Source organism: Schistocerca piceifrons, chromosome 5, assembly GCF_021461385.2.
Source record: "Schistocerca piceifrons isolate TAMUIC-IGC-003096 chromosome 5, iqSchPice1.1, whole genome shotgun sequence".
NCBI classification, from domain to species: Eukaryota; Metazoa; Arthropoda; class Insecta; order Orthoptera; family Acrididae; genus Schistocerca; species Schistocerca piceifrons.
Genome location: NC_060142.1, coordinates 695,801,563 through 695,820,227, shown reverse-complemented (window position 1 = coordinate 695,820,227; position 18,665 = coordinate 695,801,563). Strand labels below are relative to the sequence as shown.

Here is an 18,665-nt window from a genome sequence, read left to right as displayed (position 1 = left end):
GCTTGCTAATCTTGGCCACAGCCAAAAACGAATGACTGTCAGCCGAATCTGTCCGACCTTTACCGACTTCTACCAATTCAGGAAAAGGGAGCGGTCTGCCAACTTAAAGTTAACACACTGTACTCACGACTTCAGAAATACACGACAAAACACCACCTCCACTCCAGAGGGCACATGACTTCTAATCCCTACAAGTGCTTCAGACCTAGTCCTCGATTTCGCCAAACCCCACACTACTTCCAACCACTCAAAATTAGGATCAGGACATAAGCATTCTCACTGGCCACTTCCTGCTTCTACTTACAGCGTTTCTGCAAGGTGCTGCCTGCTGGCTAAAACTTTAAGAACTTCTGCTGCTGCAGCCCTCAAGGTGAAATTAAGAGGCTCCATGACACGCTTACAGCGCATGATGTTATACGACCCGAACAATTCGGTTTCAAGGACAAGTTATCTGCCGAACTTCAACTTCTACGGATCACCGAACGGATACAAGAAGGATACAACAAGCAGCACTTCACGATTGGTGTATTCCTTGACGTCGAAAAAGCTTACGATAAGGTGTGGCGGCCCAACCTTATCGTCAAACTGCATCGCATTACCCCTATTGCGGATTGTTACATTGGACTCATAGACAGCTTTCTGCAGGACAGGAAACTGTATGTGCGAGTCGACAATAAAAACTCCGAAGTGACACTGATTTCCGTAGGAATTCCGCAGGGCTCTGTCATTTCGCCTCTGTTTTACGCCTTATGTGTAAATGACATCCCAACAGTCTCCCTTGTTACGGCGAGATTTTATGCCGACGATACGGGCTTTCTGACAACTGGACGACACTTGGACCAACTAATCGCTAGGATGCAACGGCAACTTGCTGTAATGGAACGCTGGGCGCTGCAAAATAAGATAACGATCAACCCGACGAAGACGGCAGCCGTTCTGTTCACACGGAGGAAACCAGTTCTCAACGACAGACTCCAAATAGCTGATCAATTTATCCCATGGTCGCCGGGAGTGAAGTACCTCGGTGTCTACCTTGACAAAAAATTACTCTTTACGCAGCATATTGACGACAAGAAGACGTCAGCCCAGAAGATGGCCAGGTCATTGATTCCGTTCCTGAAGAGTAAGGATCTCAACCCTAAGACTAAACTCCAATTGTATAAGGCAACGGTGGAACACACAATGTTGTATGGCTCCACCTCGTGGGGAACTGAGTGCGTCTCCAACTACAACAAACTCCAAGCGCTGCAAAACATTTGCTATCGATAGATCACAGGAACTCCATGGTGGACAAGAAACGTCGACATCCGCACAGCACTCCACGAGACCACTATACAAGAGAAGGTCCATGACAAGGCTCTTCGAGTTTTTGACAAAATCGATGCCCTTAGGGACGAAGTTCGACAATTAGAATCGATAGGAACGGTAAACCCTGCAAGATGGCACAAGTATCGGGTACCGAAGTCAATAAAGTTTCACCCTCCATAGGCAATCTGTCACAACACGAGGAAACAGTCACACATAACAGCCTAGACACATTTCACCCTCCACAGCAGATAGACATCACCAAAGACAGCAGGCTAAAGGACCCATTGCGTGCCCAAGCCTAATGTGTAATAAATAAAGTGTTTTCCTTTTATCCTTACATCCCATCCTAGAAGAATAAATCATCAAGGATGATCTCTTCAGCCCACACTACACACACACACACACACACACACACACACACACACACATACACACAAAAGATCAAATTACTGTCCCTGTAAGCCAGTCATGCAGGCTCCAGCCACAACCCATTTAGGAGGATTAGTCGAAAACTCGGCCCATCAGCTCCATAAAGCCGACCCTATCGTTGGCAATGGCCGAAGGTAAGACATTCAGGCAACAGCCAGGGAATGAGATGTTACAGAGTAGCAGGGAGTAGGTGTTCAAATGGTTCAAATGGCTCTGAGCACTATGGGACTTAACATCGATGGTCATCAGTCCCCTAGAACTTAGAACTACTTGAACCTAACTAACCTAAGGACAGCACACAACAGGAGTAGGTGTGTGGCGCTCGAGTATCCCTTTAGTGACCAAATTATTTCTGGAAGTTGTAGACTTTTTATGAATACTTTATTGGGCTCAGAAACCGTTCATAAAATCGTAGTTTAAATCTTGAAAGAGAGAGTTTAGCCTACGAGTATAAAAAAATTAGTGGCAACTATTGTTCCCATCGAACTCTGGAGTAACTTCACTTGCTAATTTAAAAAATGTATTTCTTTTATTTTTTAGTACAAAAACATGTTAAACATTACATTTATATCTGCATTAGTTCATACTGTCCTTTGAGTTCACTAAGGTGATGTACTATGGAACTTAGGGAAGCATGGTGCCACACACAAAGGTACACGACAGTTGCTACACATTATTTTTGTTCTCTTTTCTTCGTTCTTGGTGCTACATTGGCGGCATCTTCTGTTTGTTGTACCTTTTGTAGGGAAATGAGTTCCAACTTTCTCCAGACAAACTTCATCTGGTACTCCAGACACACCTCTTTTTGGTGTTTGAAAATGAACAGGCCTTCCTCTTCTCTTACGACTTGAGAAGCCAGAGATAAGTTGCCTTGCCAAGTGCAATCTAATTGTTAGCTTGTCTGCTTCTGTCTTCTGTAGCTTCCACATAACGTAGGAATTGACAACTGCCAAACCCACAAGAAAGAAAAACAGTTTGTGCCACCACTTCCATGAACGAGGCCTACAGCATACGGTTCACGCAGCTGATCAAATCTATCCACTCCTCCCATTATTTTATTATACCTTGCCACAGCCAATGGGCAGAATACTTCACTTCTGCTTCCACTAACTTGCCTCGGAATATTTATGTAATTTTCAGTCAAATCCAGCAAATATACATTAATACTATCTCCCTCATAAATATAAAAGTAGATAAATACAACACAAGTCACTTCACACGCAAAAGGAAAGCACACTATCCAAAAAACGCTGTAGCGGTCGAAACAGTTGCTCGTTTTCACGCGGGAACTGCGCTTCTGCATTGATTGGCTCACAAGGTAGACATACAACAGCTTTCGCCTAACCGTTGACAATCTCCACATAGTTAGCACACTCTAACAGAGATGGTAGCACAAGTTAGAAGTGGGAACACGGATTACCACTGAACTTACAGCGAAAACAAATAAGTGGGAACTATAGTTCCCACTGGTCACTAAAGGGGTATGCAGATGTCAAGAGACGGCAGCGCCGCGCGCGGCGGCCGCTGGCAGTGTGTGAGTAGGAGTAGGAGCAGTTCGTGCGTTGGCCGTTCCCGTCGCCGGTCGTTGCGGGCCGTGCCGCTCGTTAGTGGCGCCTTCTTCACATCCACACATGAGGGGCTGCACGCAAATAAATCCCTGCCGCGTTTTCTGGAGGCTTATCCCGGCAATCTGGCGCGTAAGCAGCTGCGAGCCAATAAAGGCGTCCCGGGCACGCGCCGTCACGGCTTGCCATGGCCGGCAGCGCCCTGCAGATACCATCTGGGCAGTCTGTCCGTCCGTCCGTCCGTCCGTACATCCATCCCTCTGCCGCCGCTGACTGGCCGCAGCTGTGGCAGCATCACTGCGAAATAACGCTGTTCCTGGGCGCACACTCAAAAAACTGGCAACATGGTAAAACATTGGTAACGCAGTTTCCCAACTATCAGGCTGATACCGAGTTTCTTGACTTCTGGGAGGCATTCGACGAAGTCCCACACTGCCATTTACTGGGCCAAACACCAGCTTGCCAAGCCTCGGACCGGATTTCTGACTACACTACTGGCCATTAAAATTGCTGCACCAAGAAGAAATGCGGATGATAAACGGGTACTCTTTGGACAAATATATTATACTAGAACTGACATGTGATTACATTTTCACGCAATTTGGGTGCTTACATCATGAGAAATCAGTACCCAGAACAACCACCTCTGGCCGTAATAACGGCCTTGATACGCCTGGGCATTGAGTCAAACACAGCTTGGATGGCGTGTACAGGTACATCGTGTGCAGCTTCATCAGGAGTAGTGGCTGGCCTATTGTGACGAGCCAGTTGCTCGGCCACCATTGACCAGACGTTTTCAATTGGTGAGAGATCTGGAGAATGTGCTGGCCAGGGCAGCAGTCAAACATTTTCTGTATCCAGAAAGGCCCGTACAGGACCTCCAACATGCGGTCGTGCATTATCCTGCTGAAATGTAGGGTTTCGCAGAGATCGGATAAAGGTAGAGCCACGGGTCGTAACACATCTGAAATGTAACGTCCACTGTTCAAAGTGCCGTCAATGCGAACAGGAGATGACCGAAACGTGTAACCAATGGCACCCCGTACCATCACGCCGGGTGATACGCCAGTACCGCGATGACCAATACACGCTTCCAATGTGCGTTCACCGCGATGTCGCCAAACACGGATGCGACCATCATGATGCTGTAAACAGAACCTGGATTCATCCGAAAAAATGACGTTTCGCCATTCGTGCACCCAGGTTCGTCGTTGAGTACACCATCGCAGGCGCTCCTGTCTGTGATGCAGCGTCAAGGGTAACCGCAGCCATGGTCTCCGAGCTGATAGCCCACGCTGCTGCAAACGTCGTCGAACTGTTCATGCAGATGGTTGTTGTCTTGCAGTAGTCCCCATCTGTTGACTCAGGGATCGAGACGTGGCTGCACGATCCGTTACAGCCATGCGGATAAAGATGCCTGTCATCTCGACCGCTAGTGATTCGAGGCCGTTGGGATGCAGCACGGCTAGCAGCGATGTCGCGATACGATAAACTGCAATCGCGATAGGCTACAATCCGACCTTTATCAAAGTCGGAAACGTGATGGTACGCATTTCTGCTCCCTACACGAGCCATCACAACAACGTTCCACCAACTGCTGTTTGTGTATGAGAAATCGGTTGGAAACTTTCCTCATGTCAGCACGTTGTAGGTGTCGCCACCGGCGCCAACCTTGTGTGAATGCTCTGAAAAGCTAATCATTTGCATATCACAGCATCTTCTTCCTGTCGGTTAAATTTTGCGTCTATAGCACGCCATCTTTGTGGTGTAGCAATTTTAGTGGCCAGTAGTGTATTACCAGGTGCTTTTTCTCTTCAGCGACTGTATTTTGTCATTCACTGTGAACGTCCCTTTAACATTTGCCTCTTCTCTGTTACTTGTGGCGAAACCTGCGTGGCAATATTAATGTCTTCTGTTGCTTAGTAGACATCTTAAAAGCAACCTCTCATTTCTGTTTCGACAGCGCTTTCTACTACTACCGAAGTTAAAACAACATGTAGAGGGGTCTGTCGGAAAATGTAATGCAACTGCAAAGGAGACAAAGACTAGAGGTCGATGTGAGTACTCCTCGAGTGTTCGTCATTCTGGTCAGGTCGGGCTGAAGGAAAAGGTTTAGGGGAAAATGAGCAACTAGTTCTGTAGACGTCCGTTTCAGTTCATCCAAGAGTGTTACTCAAATGATGATCATTGTAAGAAGAATGAAATTTTTCTCGTAAAGGATGAAGTTTATGGATTGGGTACTTCGGGCAGGGAAAAGGACTACTGACTGCGACGAAAAGAAATTCGACTGTGAGACTGAAACGTACTGAGTGCAAATGTTCTTCTGCGAGGAGGAGTGAAACATGAAAATCCGTGGCGGACCTTTGGATTTGCTCCCTAATTTCTCCGAACGAGAATAGCCCCTGATTGGAAGGTCTGTTCCAGCATTCGGACCAAATTAAGTGGAACAATTACACGGGAGACATCAAATTGAACAGGGACAGACGAGAGAATTCTGGACGATTGTGCTAGACCTCCATTAAGAAAATTACCGACAGAGTTTCTCGGCTTTTGTCTAGCGTCTGCGAGGATTCTGCAAGTTTGTTTCCTCTTGTTTGGCCAGCTCAGCAGCTTATTATCCGGAACAGAGTGGAAAGCCAAAACTCAGTGCCAATGCTTGTAATAGTGTGACTCGCTACCGACAGGCATGTTGTGTACTCGGATAGGATATTTAATCACGCTTACTAATAGTTCGTGCTCGACGTTATAGCTCTTAGTCATATAACATTATATTGAAACAACGAGACAGCGACTCTTTCCTTTCCTCCTCGAAATTCTAGTGTGTCTATGTCAAGTGGAGCCCGTGATCTCTCTCTCTCTCTCTCTCTCTCTCTCTCTCTCTCTCTCTCTCTCTCTCTCTCTCTCTCCTCCCTCCCTTCGTCTCCCTCTCCCTCCCTCCCTCCCTCCCCCCCCCCCCAATGACTACTGGTAAGTATGTATGCATACTTATGATAACTCCGAGGAGCAGAACAGTGTGTCAGCAGTGCACCAGTGCACATTTCAGCTTACGTCAAATTAAAGTGTTTGGACGTCATTTAGACCTGAACCTTATTTATCATTCCCCTCACACAAGATGTGGGAAAGCGTATACGGTACAAAATAACTGAATGTGTTTTTGTTATATGTGAATATGTATGTCCAGTGTTTTCCGGTATACGGAAGGGATTTGCCCAATGGAATACCTCGCGAAGGCAAACACATTAGCTGGCGAATGTTACACAGTTCGTCTGCATCATCCCAATAAAAACAAAAAACAAAACTTTCATAGGTGACCAAGGTTGAACAGAAAAGGAAACACCTCTCATCAGAACATGCACACATTAGTACAACAATAAGAAACACAAAAGAGAATTGTTTTGCTCAGCTCATATGGTACAGGTCATTCCGAGATTCATTCAAAGACGTATCAGATGATTCTCTGATCTATTTCTCACTTTTAGACAAATCATATCACAAAACACTTGATCATTTTTACATGTTTTTTATTTGTCTGTTTTGTTCGGAGAGCATGATCTTACTGACATCTCATTCGATGTCCTCTGTTCTCGAAATGTCCTGAATTTAGTACGTGATCCGAAGGAAACCTTTCTTATAGTTGAATATTACCCGAACGCAACCCTTTTACGCAAGATAACTACGCCCTGAAGAGATGAACTTTTTGACACTTTATTTACATCACTAGCAGCAGCAGTTCATGAAATATTTCTAGTTCCCTCACAGAAAAATTAAGTTTTCTTGATTACGAAGACTGCTTTCGACCATTTTTTTTTTCGAAACTAGACCTTACGATGGCCAATTTGATACACCGTTTGTCTATTTTCCACTCTTAGTTTGGCTATGAAAATTCGGAGAAAACCCATTGTGTAATTTACAGCTCAAACATTTGACAGAAAAAAGTACGTGACTCAACGTGAACTGGGAAAAAGGAAAAAACCTCTCATCAGAATATCCACACATTAGTAAAGGGAAAATGAAAGAGCCGGCCGCTGTGGTCGAGCGGTTCTACGCACTTCAGTCTGGAACCGCGCTGCTGCTACGGTCGTAGGTTCGAATCCTGCCTCGGGCATGGATGTGTGTGATGCCCTTAGATTAGTTAGGTTTAAGTAGTTTTAAGTCTAGGGGACTGATGACCTCAGATGTTAAGTCCCATAGTGCTTAGAGCCATTTGAACCATTTTTGAAAAATGAAAGATTGGAAGTTAAAATTGCAGAACCAAATCTGGTTTGGTCCACCGTGACTCCTCCATCTCTTACTAAAATGTAGACTTTCACGGCCGGAAATATCATGTCCATAATAATTATCCGGGCTGTTATGCCGTGGTCGGTTGATGAATTCTGTGTAAATTCCCACCGTTTCGTCCCCGTCTGCGGAGGACATCTTCAAGGGGGTCTGTAGCTTAATGGAAGGTCCAACACACACACTGGCTCGCTACTGACTGCCGCTAAATTCCGTGTCCGCGCGCTCCGTGCCGCGGCGTGACGTCACGTGTTTTGAAAACGTCAGTGCAATTGGCCGCTGTCCGTCGCCGTAGATCGCCTTTGCCATCACCCAGTTGTGGACGGGAGGTACACATCTTCTTCAACGCCGGCATCCATATACCGTTTAATTTCACACCCTCCTCCTTTCGATTGAAATTATTCGGGTGTTAAGCGATTTCGATTGCCTCTCTGTAGAGCCTTTCGTAACATCCGCTTGTGGCCGCTAGTACTTGCGTCTCCTCGAAACGAATATGGTGGTTCCCTGGCTGGAAAGCATGCTCCGCAACAGCTGATCGTTCCGTCTCTCCTCTTCTACAATTGCCCTTGTGCTCTTCCAAACGTTTTGAAACAGATCTTTTAGTGGTACCCACATAAACATCTCCACAGCTGCATGGGATCCTATACACTCCATCTTTTTCCAGTGGTTTGCGAGCGTCCTCGGCAGGCTTAAGGTATTCCTGTATCTTCCTGGTGGGTTTGTAAATAAAGGTAATATTCCGCTTCGTGAAGATCCTCGCTATTCTTTCCGTTACATTTTTAACGAACGGCAGGAAAGCCTTAGATTTTGCAGTAGCCTGTACGTCACTATGGTTTCTGCGTGGCTGTCTCAACGCACGTTTCACTTCGGCGGACGAATATCCGTTCTTCATTAGTGCATTGTGGAGATGTTCCATCTCAGCGTCGAGCAACTCAGGTTGACAAATATTTCTAGCTCTGTCCGCTAACGTCTTGTAAATGTAACGGAAAGAATAGGGAGGATATTGACGAAGCGGAATATTACCGTTATTTACAAACTCACCAGGAAGATACAAGAATACCTTAAGCCTGACAATGACGCTCGCAAACCACTGGAAAAAGCTAGAGTGTATAGGATCCCATGCAGCTGTGGAGATGTTTATGTGGGTACCAGTAAAAGAACTGTTTCAAAACGTTTGGAAGAGCCCAAGGCAATTCTAGAAGAGGAGAAACGGAACGATCAGCTGTTGCGGAGCATGCTTTCCAGACAGGTAACGACCATATTCGTTTCGAGGAGACGCAAGTACTAGCGGCCACAAGCGGATATTACGAAAGGCTCTACAGGGAGGCAATCGAAATCGCTAAACACCCAAATAATTTCAGTCGAAAGGAGGAGGGCGTGAAATTAAACGGTATATGGATGCCGGTGTTGAAGATGTGTACCACCCGTCCACCACTGGGTCATGGCAACGGCGATCGACGACAGCGGACAGCGGCCAATTGCACTGACGTTTTCGAAAGACGTGACGTCACGTCTCAGCGCGGGGGCGCGCGGACACGGAATTTAGCGGCAGTCAGTAGCGAGCCAGTGGGTGTGTTGGACCTTCCGTCGAGCTACGGACCCCCTTGAAGATGTCTCCCGCAGTCGGAGACGAAACGTTGCGAATTGACACAGAATTCATCAACCGACCACGGCATAACAGCCCGGATAATTATAATGGACATCCCCCATCTCCGGTATCAAAACTGACTGCAAAACGTTTTGAGACCAATAAAGAAGCGAGCTATAATTGGATTTTTTGTAGACTTGCTACACGGTATTCACGGATGGAATCTATTCATTATAAAAACGTTAGATCTAAACAACGACTGTATCGAATACTTGGTGGACTTTGGACCTCCATGCCACACCTGTTGTGTGTGAGTGTGCGGTGCTGCCTCGGTATCGAGCAGACTAAAGAGCGCTGACGTCATTAATGCCATCGACAATCCGGTGGCCGGCAGAAGGCGCAGGCGGTCAGGCGCCGGACAATGTGCGGTTAACGAGGCGGCCACAAGGGGCGCTAACGACCGCCCCAGCTGGCGGCTGGGCAGCCCGCGGCCACGCCTCCTGGCGCTACACGGAAACCGCACAATAGCGCCATTCACACAGACTGCGCGCCAGCGCCAACACCACGGCAGGATCTGATGCGGCGGAAAAGTGACGCTGCCCACTGCTCTTCTTCCTTCCGCGTCCGGCGAAGCGAACGACTGCACTATCTGGGACGCCGAGAGGAAACGTGGACGCAGTACTGGTCGACAACTAAGTTGGTGGTGTGGCTTCGTAGTACCAATACCTCGAGTTTCGTCCCTTCTCGTCAAATAGGTATTTTTCGACGCTAAAATCTAGGCCTCCAAATGGCTAGAGGGACCGGTTTTCATGTCGGAGAAGACGAAGGGTATACCGAATGCAAAATTATCAGTGTGGTGTTCACGCCATTCTCTACGCTGACAGCTGCTGTTCTTGACCTCAGCGCGGTCAGCGCAACATTATAAGTTGACAGGAGTTGTTCCCGTGTGGTCCGGCTTTATGACAGAGCTACAAACGCATTTCCTTGGTTCAAATGGTTTAAATGGCTCTGAGCACTATGGGACTTAACATCTGAGGTCATCAGTCCCCTAGAACTTAGAACTACTTAAACCTAACTAACCTAAGCGCATCACACACACCCATGCCCGAGGCAGGATTCGAACCTGCCACCGTAACAGCAGCGCGGTTCCGGACTGAAGCGCCTAGAACCGCTCGGTCACAGCGGCCGGCCGCATTTCCTTCTGTGTTTTATTCCCAAGACTTCCTTCCTACCCTATATAGCCTACAACACTTGTCTGTCGACCCCTAACGCGAGGGAGGCCTGTTTTTCGTCAAAAGATTATCATAGTCGTTTCTAAAAGAACAGCAGAGTGGTTCACGCATTTCTTCAGGTACGCCACTTCCAAATGAAACCCCACATTGATGATTAGGTTAAAAATGCCGTGTGGCTAGGGCCTCCCGTTCGCCTGGTGCAAGTCTTTCGAATTGATGCCACTTCGGCGACTTGTGTGTCGATAGGGATGAAATGATGATGATGGTAATGACAACACAGTACCCAGTCCCTGAGCGGAGAAAATCTCCGACCCAGTCGGGAATCTAACCCGGGCCGTTAGGTATCTACATTTATACGTCGCAACCCACCTTAGGGTGTAGGACGGAAGGTACTTTGTGTACCAACGTCAACCCCTCCCTCCCCCATTTTCCTGTTCCAGTCGCCAGTGGTTCGCTTGAAGAACGATTGCCGGTAAGCCTTCGTGTGCGCTCGAATCTCTATAATTTTACGTTCGTGGACTTTTCGCTAGATGTACATAGGAGGAAGAAATATATTGGTTGATTCTTCTAGGCACATGACGCTCTCGCAAATATAGCAGTACACCAGCCGTGATGCAGAACGCCTGTTTTGTAGCTTCTGCTAATGGAGCTGGGAGAGCACGTCCGTGACGCTTTCGCATCGTCTAACAAAAAGCGCTGCTCTCCTTTGTCTCTTATCTATTTCCTGCACCAACCTATCTGGAATGGATCCCACACTGATGACGAATGTTAATTATTGGTCGAACGAGGGTGTTGTAAGCTACCTTCTTTCTGAGAGGACTAGGCTTACTGAACATTATTTTTAATGAACCTCAGCCTAGTATCTACCCTAACTGCTGTTACGTTTACGTAATCATTCTACTTTAAACAGCTCCAGTACGCGTACTTCCAGATATTTGATGGATGTGACTGCTTTCAGTGATTGCAATCACGTTGGTCATACAATTATAGATCTTCCCGCTTATATATGCGAAATGCGTTACATTTGTTTGTGTGGAGGGTCAACTGCCAATACCTCCATCAAGCGCCAATTCTCTGCAGGTCTTTCCACGTTTCGCTACAGTTCTGCAGCGTTTCGACTCTCTGTATTCAAGAGCATGACCGCCCCCCCCCCCCCGGAAAGCTACGTGGAAGTTCCAAAGCTCTATCCAAGTATACACTCTACGGAAAAAAAGCAGCACGAAGGAATAATTTGAGTAGGACGGAAATCGATAGAAGTAGTGTACATGCACAGATAACAAATGATTACAAGAGGAAGTGTGAGGAATGGAGCGCTCTGCAGCAGTAAGGGGAACGTTTGTGAGATAGTCCACCTGGTCATTACTACTGGGGAAATCCTGTCCTTCGAAGGTCACCAGGGAGGAGTAAAGCCGCCAGTCAGCCTTAGTAAGCTGCCATTTGGGTGCCCACGCAAGTGAGGTAGGAGTTAGCAAACTGATAGCACATGGGAAATGGTCGCTCGAGTAGGTGTCAGAAAGAACGGACCACTGAAACGATGGGCAAGCTGGGCAGTGCAGAAGGATAGGTCCAAATGGGAGTAGGTGTGTGAGGAGTCAGAAAGGCGCTCTAGTGTTAAGGCAGAAGAGGTTGAGTTAGTTAAGAAGATCAGTCAAGAGGGCACCTCTCTGACAGATTCTGAGAGAACCCCAAAGGGGATGATGCGCATTAAAGTCACCGAGTAGCAGAAACTGGGGAGGTAGCTGCCCAATAAGCTGAAGGAAGTCTCCCCTGATGACATAGAATGACGGTGGAACATAAATGGTAGAGAGAGAAATAGTCAGATGAGGAAGGAAAAGGCAAACGGCAAGAGTAGGAGCTTCACGAACTGAGCAAGCCAATAATGCGTTGGTCCGCCTATGGACTTCAAGCAAGGAGTTATTCGGCTTGTACTGATGCGACAGAGTTGTTGGCCATCCTCCTGAGAAATATCGTGCCAAATTTTGTCCAATTGGCTCATCAGATCGTCAAAATCCAGAGGGATCTGCCCATAATACTCCAAACTTTATCAATTGGGGAGAGAGAACTTGATGCCCAAGATAGGGTTTGACAAGCACGAAGAGAAGCTGTAGAAACTGCTGCTTCAAATCCAAAGTGGTGTCTTGGTGAGAATTGGTTTATTGAATGTCGAAATAGACATGTTGATAAGAAAATTGTTCGTCGTTCGTGCGGGCGGACATTATCTTGTTGAACTGTAAGCCCAGGGCGGCTTGCTATAAGGGTGCTACGGATGACAAGCAAAGAGATCCTGCTATGAAAAGGGCAGGTTCCCCAGGCCATCACTCTTGACTGTCTATCCGTAAGGCGGGCGACAATCAGAGTTGTATCACACCGCAGTCCTGGGCTTTTCGGACACGTCTTCGGCCTGGAATCTCATTGACTGCGTTAGATTTGTCTTCAGTGATGACTCCTGCTTCGAACCGAGCCACACTGACCAGCGGAGACGTGTCTGGAGACTTCCTGGACAGCAATGGAATACAAACCTGACCGTCAACCACCGGGCCTGATTGTCTGGGTGCCATTTCATTTCAAAGCAGGACGCCTTTGATTGTCACCCGCAGCACCCTTACAGCACAGCTGTACGTTGATGATATTTTACGCCCCATGTTGTTGCCCTTCATGGTAAGTCATTCTGGACTTACATTTCAGCAAGATAAAGCGCACTCGCACTTGGCGGAAGTTTCTCCGGCTTGACTTCGTGTTTGCCAAACCCACCTGCCTTGGCCAGCAAAGTCGATTGATCTCCATCCAATCGAAAAATTTTAATATCACTATTGGCAGGGCCCTCCAGTCATCTCGAGAATATGTCGATCTACCGCTCCAATGGGACAGAATTTGGGACAAATCCCGCAAGAGGATTTACAGCAATTCTATCAATCAATGCCAGGCCGAATAGCTGCTTGTTTAAGGGTCAGAGGAGGACCAGTGCGTTGTTAACTAGCTCAACTTGTGAAGCTCTTTCTCTTGAATAAATCATCCACTTTTACTGGAATTGTAATAATTTGTTTGTCTGTACATTTACATCACATCTACCGATTTCCGTCCAATTCCGATAATTCCTTCGTGATGTGTCGTCTTCTTTTTTTGTCTTTGAGTGTATTCACACAGGATTACCGTCTGGTGATTTAAAGGGTTAGGGTACCTCAGTGATTCTCAAACCAAGAACGAATGCGTGCAGTTCTGTGAACCCGGCTGTTGTTATATTGGAAAACTTGAGTGTTCACTGCTTGCTCATCAGCCTGATGTAAAATAAAAGGGAATATTTCGGCACCGAGAACGTTACAATAAGAACCGTGGTTCACGTTCACCATAGCACGAACGGTTGTGCTCAAGCCATGCCACGATAAACGCCCTCAAAACATCACAGAACCACCTCTGCATATACTGGCCTCACTGGGCCATCGGTACACTCGACACTTTGCATCGTCTGAAGAGCCAAAATCGCAGCTCGTCAGACGAGATGGAATGTATGCCCGAAAGCTGGTTCAAATGGACCTCTATTCACTGACATTAGGAACTTCTGTCGGGCTCGAAACCTATTGCCAAGGACAAGGTATCCAACCAAGATAGCGCCCCATCCTGCCGTTCTGCAACGTCTCCATGTTGACTCACTTTAGTGAGCTCATACCATGCAACCCAATGGCTCACACAATCCACTTCACTGCTATAACTTTTAAGATGTCAAGAACTATGCCCCTTACATGAAGTTATTAAAGATCACCTAACTCACGTTGAGCGAACAGTAGGGCTGAACAAAAATGACTGACAACGCACAATGCACCTTGTAGAGAGTATAGTATGGACGTATTGGAACAATTAATGTTGGGTGATGGTTTTAAAGTAATTCACGCAACATGAAAACTTTGTGGAAACACGTCGATTACTGGAGGCTAGTTTATCCCAGGGAAGTATACAGAGTTGACCGCGGCACGTGGCTGGGGAGCGGCGAAAGGAAGCGACAATAGGCAGATTACGGCACCTCAAGCTCTGAGAAAGCGGTAACGGGACGAGGCCTCCAGCTGCCTTAAGATGAGTGACAGTGAGTGGGTGGTTGATCCCATGTTGGTGTACCGGGAAGCAGACGGAGAACTTGTACGCCTGTTGATAAATGTCCATCGTCCCGTTTTCAGTGAAACATGCGAGAAAGCCATGCAAAGCTACGGTGGAGTGGTCAACAGAGGCTGAAATATGCATGTTCGTGACTATAGCAACTTCACACTGAATTCACGGTCCACAGAGTCTGAAGTAAATCAGGTAAAGAGAGACAGAATGAAATACCCCGGCCTCCGATGGGAACGTAGGACCAACGAATTTGAAGTACTCTCCTGGGAGTCAGAATTTCGGAAAAATTGGTGTTTTATGCAGATGCTAACCTTGACGGGAGGCCTGGGAGGAGCTAAATAGCAGAAGTTGAGAGGAAGGGAAATTTTGTGGGGATTTGTTCACTTCCCAGAGCAGGCATTGGTCGGCGCTGGGAAGCAACGCATAATTAACGCGACTTGTGCTGCAATTGGCGTAAGTGATTTTGCTCGAGGGGAAACTGAGGCGAAGAGCGGACGGGAAGAAGGAAGTCCCCGTAGAGGTCTTCCGTTCCCAGCTTGCCTAGAGTGCAGACGTGGCGTTCTTTACTCAGCTTGCCTGAGAGAGAGTGAGCATTTCTGCAGTTTAGGACTTAGCAAACGGAACGATTGAGCTTGGAAATAGAAAGTTTTCGTTCAGTCATGTACTGAGCAAGATAGCTAGGAGTGAATAGACGAGCGCAGCCTTGCAGCACCACGAGGTCGGCCGACGTCCTCACAACGACGCCGCCCCGCCACGCTGAATTCGGTGATATTGCGCCCGCTCCGGCTTGAGTTAGGCCACTAATTAATTTGTTGGGTCACATCGGCAAAGTTTCCACTAGGGTTTCATGGTAGAAGTCGGTAAACTTCGGGAGGCTTCGGTAGGCACGCCGTTTCGACTGCTGCCAACATTACGTAGCTGACTGTGTTGTGCAGGGTAGCCATTGTCGTCTGCTTCGTTATTGTTTTGCGCTGTACTGTTCTGCATGTTTTTATTGTGCAGTTGTGCTAAACAATATCAAAATGAGTGAAGAGGCAGTTGCTGGCCCATCTCGGGAGTCGCCAACAACCCCTACCGGTAGGCCTACGGTTAGAGGGAAACCAGTATTACGTAGCGATGCTCGCAAAATTATATTGCTTGTGACTGTATGCTGCGAAAGGGAAAGGGAGCAGAAAAAATGCTTCACCCCATTTACAAATCTTCAGTGAGAGCTGCTACATACATAGGACAAAGCATGCGTAGCGTTGGAAGATTCAAACAGTTTTCCAAGAATCATCCTGGCGTATCACCACAAACGCCTGGCAAGAAAAGGTGAGTTTCCATTTCAGATATTTTGTTCGCGATCACTTTGAAGGAGCCCCCTATTTCGTCCGAATTACGTTATATTTCATTTTTCCTTGCTACCGTATTGCTTTGTATGGAAACACAACTAGTTACTGTATTATTTGGAAACACATTCATTTTACAGTACATTTCCAAATTAAAAAAAATACATGCAGTGCAGAAGGCATTTTCTTATAAATCTTTCTCGCTTTTAACTTAGGAAAAGAAGTGGAGAAATCGAAGTAATGATCGATGATTTCAACCAGCGTGTCATTCGCGACACGATAGCGGAATTTTATTCAGTGTGGAAGATTGTGCCGAGCCTGCGAACACTGCGTCCAGTTCGGAGAACAACTCACCAAAGTTTCATTGCAATCGGATGAATGGTTTGTGAGCGCATAGTAGACAAACATATAGATTTAAATGTACATGACGATTTCAGCTTCGTTTACGAACAACATTTAAAGCGAGTTTTACTTCCAAGCCTTTCGTCTGCTTTCGTGTAAGCATGACGCGCAATTTGTAGTGCCAGCACTGCAACTGGTAGGCGTGCCTTGTCTCCCCCCCCCCCCCCCTCCAACCCCCTGGCCACCGAATGCTTGCTTCCTCCTCTCCTCGCACTCCCCTCAAAACTCTGCCGTCTTACAGTTAACACACTGTAGAGGTTTGGCCACCTGTCGGCGGGCAGCTGCGCAGAAGCCAGGCGGGCAGCTGGCAGCTCCAGGCAGGCGTTCCCTGGCGAGAGTGTAACGGCAGCCACACCTCGGCGCACACGACCCGGCGAGCGGCCATTCGTCAGCAGGCACAGGCAGCGGTGCGCCGCCGCCCACGCAGCCGCGTCGCCACCATAGGAGCATATCTCGGCACGCCATCAATAACGAATAACTCATCCTAATGTTCGGGCGGCTGTCGGCGCGTTTTACAGCCACCCCGCCGGCCCTAACTCATCCGGCGAGACAGCGGCGGCGGCGCTGGGAAGGCCCTCGCTTCCTTCCCAGGGTCCGACTAAAGGCCTGCCGAGAGGCAGAATATGCTTGGCAGGTTTACACTTGCGCGAGAATAACGTCGCCTCTTAACATCCACTACTCTGCAGTAGATGCGTCCTTTAGTGTCAACCTGAGGGTTGCTTGGCAGTTGTCTGGCTGGTAGTACTTCCTGACTCAAGGCTATGGCCACTGGTAGGAAAGTCAGAATGTATCTGACAGGTTTACAGTTCCACGAGAATAACTTCGACTCTTAATATCCATTACTGTGCAATTGGTCCATCCTATAGTGTCTGTCCGAGGACTGGCTGGGAGCTAGCTGTCTGGTTAGTAACACCTCCTGACTGAAGGCTATGGCTGCTGGCAGAGGAGACAGAAATACTTGGAAGGTTTACATTTGTACGAGAATAATGTCTTCTGTTAACACCCTTTACTCACACGGGAACCTCTCCACCGCACCCCCCTCAGATTTAGTTATAAGTTGGCACAGCGGATAGGCCTTGAAAAACTGAACACAGATCAATCGAGAAAACAGGAAGAAGTTGTGTGGAACTATGAAAAAAAATAAGCAAAATATACAAACTGAGTAGTCCATGTGCAACATAGGCAACACCAAGGAAGCTGTGAGCTCAGGAGCGCCGTGGTCCCGTGGTTAGCGTGAGCAGCTGCGGAACGAGAGGTCCTTGGTTCAAGTCATCTCTCGAGTGAAAAGTTAAATTTTTTATTTTCAGACAATTATCAAAGTTCAAGCACTCACACATAAGCAACTTCGCTCTCCAAAATTCCAGGACACGTTCAGATATGCTTGGACATATGCAGGACTTGACGGTCTACACACGGAAAAATTTTAAAACGTTAAAAACATATGTTTTGACACAGCACAGGGAAAACTGTGCGACTGTGAAACTGTTGCATTCATTTGTTGCAGTTCATGTGACAAACTCTTACGTTTTCATCACTTTTTTTGGGAGTGATTATCACATTCACAAGAAAACCTAAATCGGGCAAGGTAGAAGAATCTTTTTACCCAATCGCCAAGTGTACAAGTAAGGTGCGTCGACAACATATTCCTGTCATGTGACGCACATGCCGTCACCAGTGTCGTATAGAATATATCAGACGTTTTTTTCCTGTGGAGGAATCGAATGACCTATGACCTTGCGATCAAATGTTTTCGGTTCCCATTGGAGAGGCACGTCCTTTCGTCTACTAATCGCACGATTTTGCGGTCCGGTCGCAAAACACAGACACGAAACTTATCACAGTGAACAGAGACGTCAATGAACGAACGGACAGGTCATAACTTTGCGAAAATAAAGAAACTAAACTTTTCACTCGAGGAAAGACTTGAACCAAGGACCTCTCGTTCCGCAGCTGCTCACGCTAACCACGCGACCACGGCGCTCCTGAGCTCACACTATCCTTGATGTTGCGTATCTTGCGCATGGACTACTCAGTTTGTATATTTTGCTTATTTTTTTCATAGTTCCAAACAACTTCTTCCTGTTTTCTCGATTGATCTGTGTTCAGTTTTTCAAGGCCTTCCACTGTGCCAACTTATAACTAAATCTGAGGGGGGTGCGATTGGGAGGTTCCCTTGTCAGCAGCAGATCTGTCTTTAACTAGTGTCACCTAGGATTGGTTGGCTGTAGTCTGGAAGACGGCAGGGAGTTAGCAATCTTCACTTTCTTGTACCTTATCCTTCCTTTCTTTGTAGATCTTAAGCCAGATACCTTTCGTAGGTTCACCCACGTACATCAATCGCCGTCTTCTTCTTTTTCCAGGTGCTCGTCTTTCCAGTTATGCAATCCTAAGGCAAATTTAGTGTTGGATTTTTTTTTTTTTTTTTTTTTTTTTTTTTTTT

The 18,665-nt window shown here is 47.0% G+C and overlaps 1 protein-coding gene across 1 annotated transcript in view; it reads right to left on the bottom strand.

The window, feature by feature from the left end:
- LOC124799207 (protein prickle-like) overlaps window positions 1-18,665 on the bottom strand; it is an 84,979-nt gene that overhangs the window by 52,648 nt on the left and 13,666 nt on the right. The window contains exon 2 of the mRNA XM_047262742.1: window positions 16,465-16,677. Coding sequence (XP_047118698.1) covers window positions 16,465-16,677 — 213 coding nt within the window. The remainder of the gene's footprint in view (window positions 1-16,464; window positions 16,678-18,665) is intronic.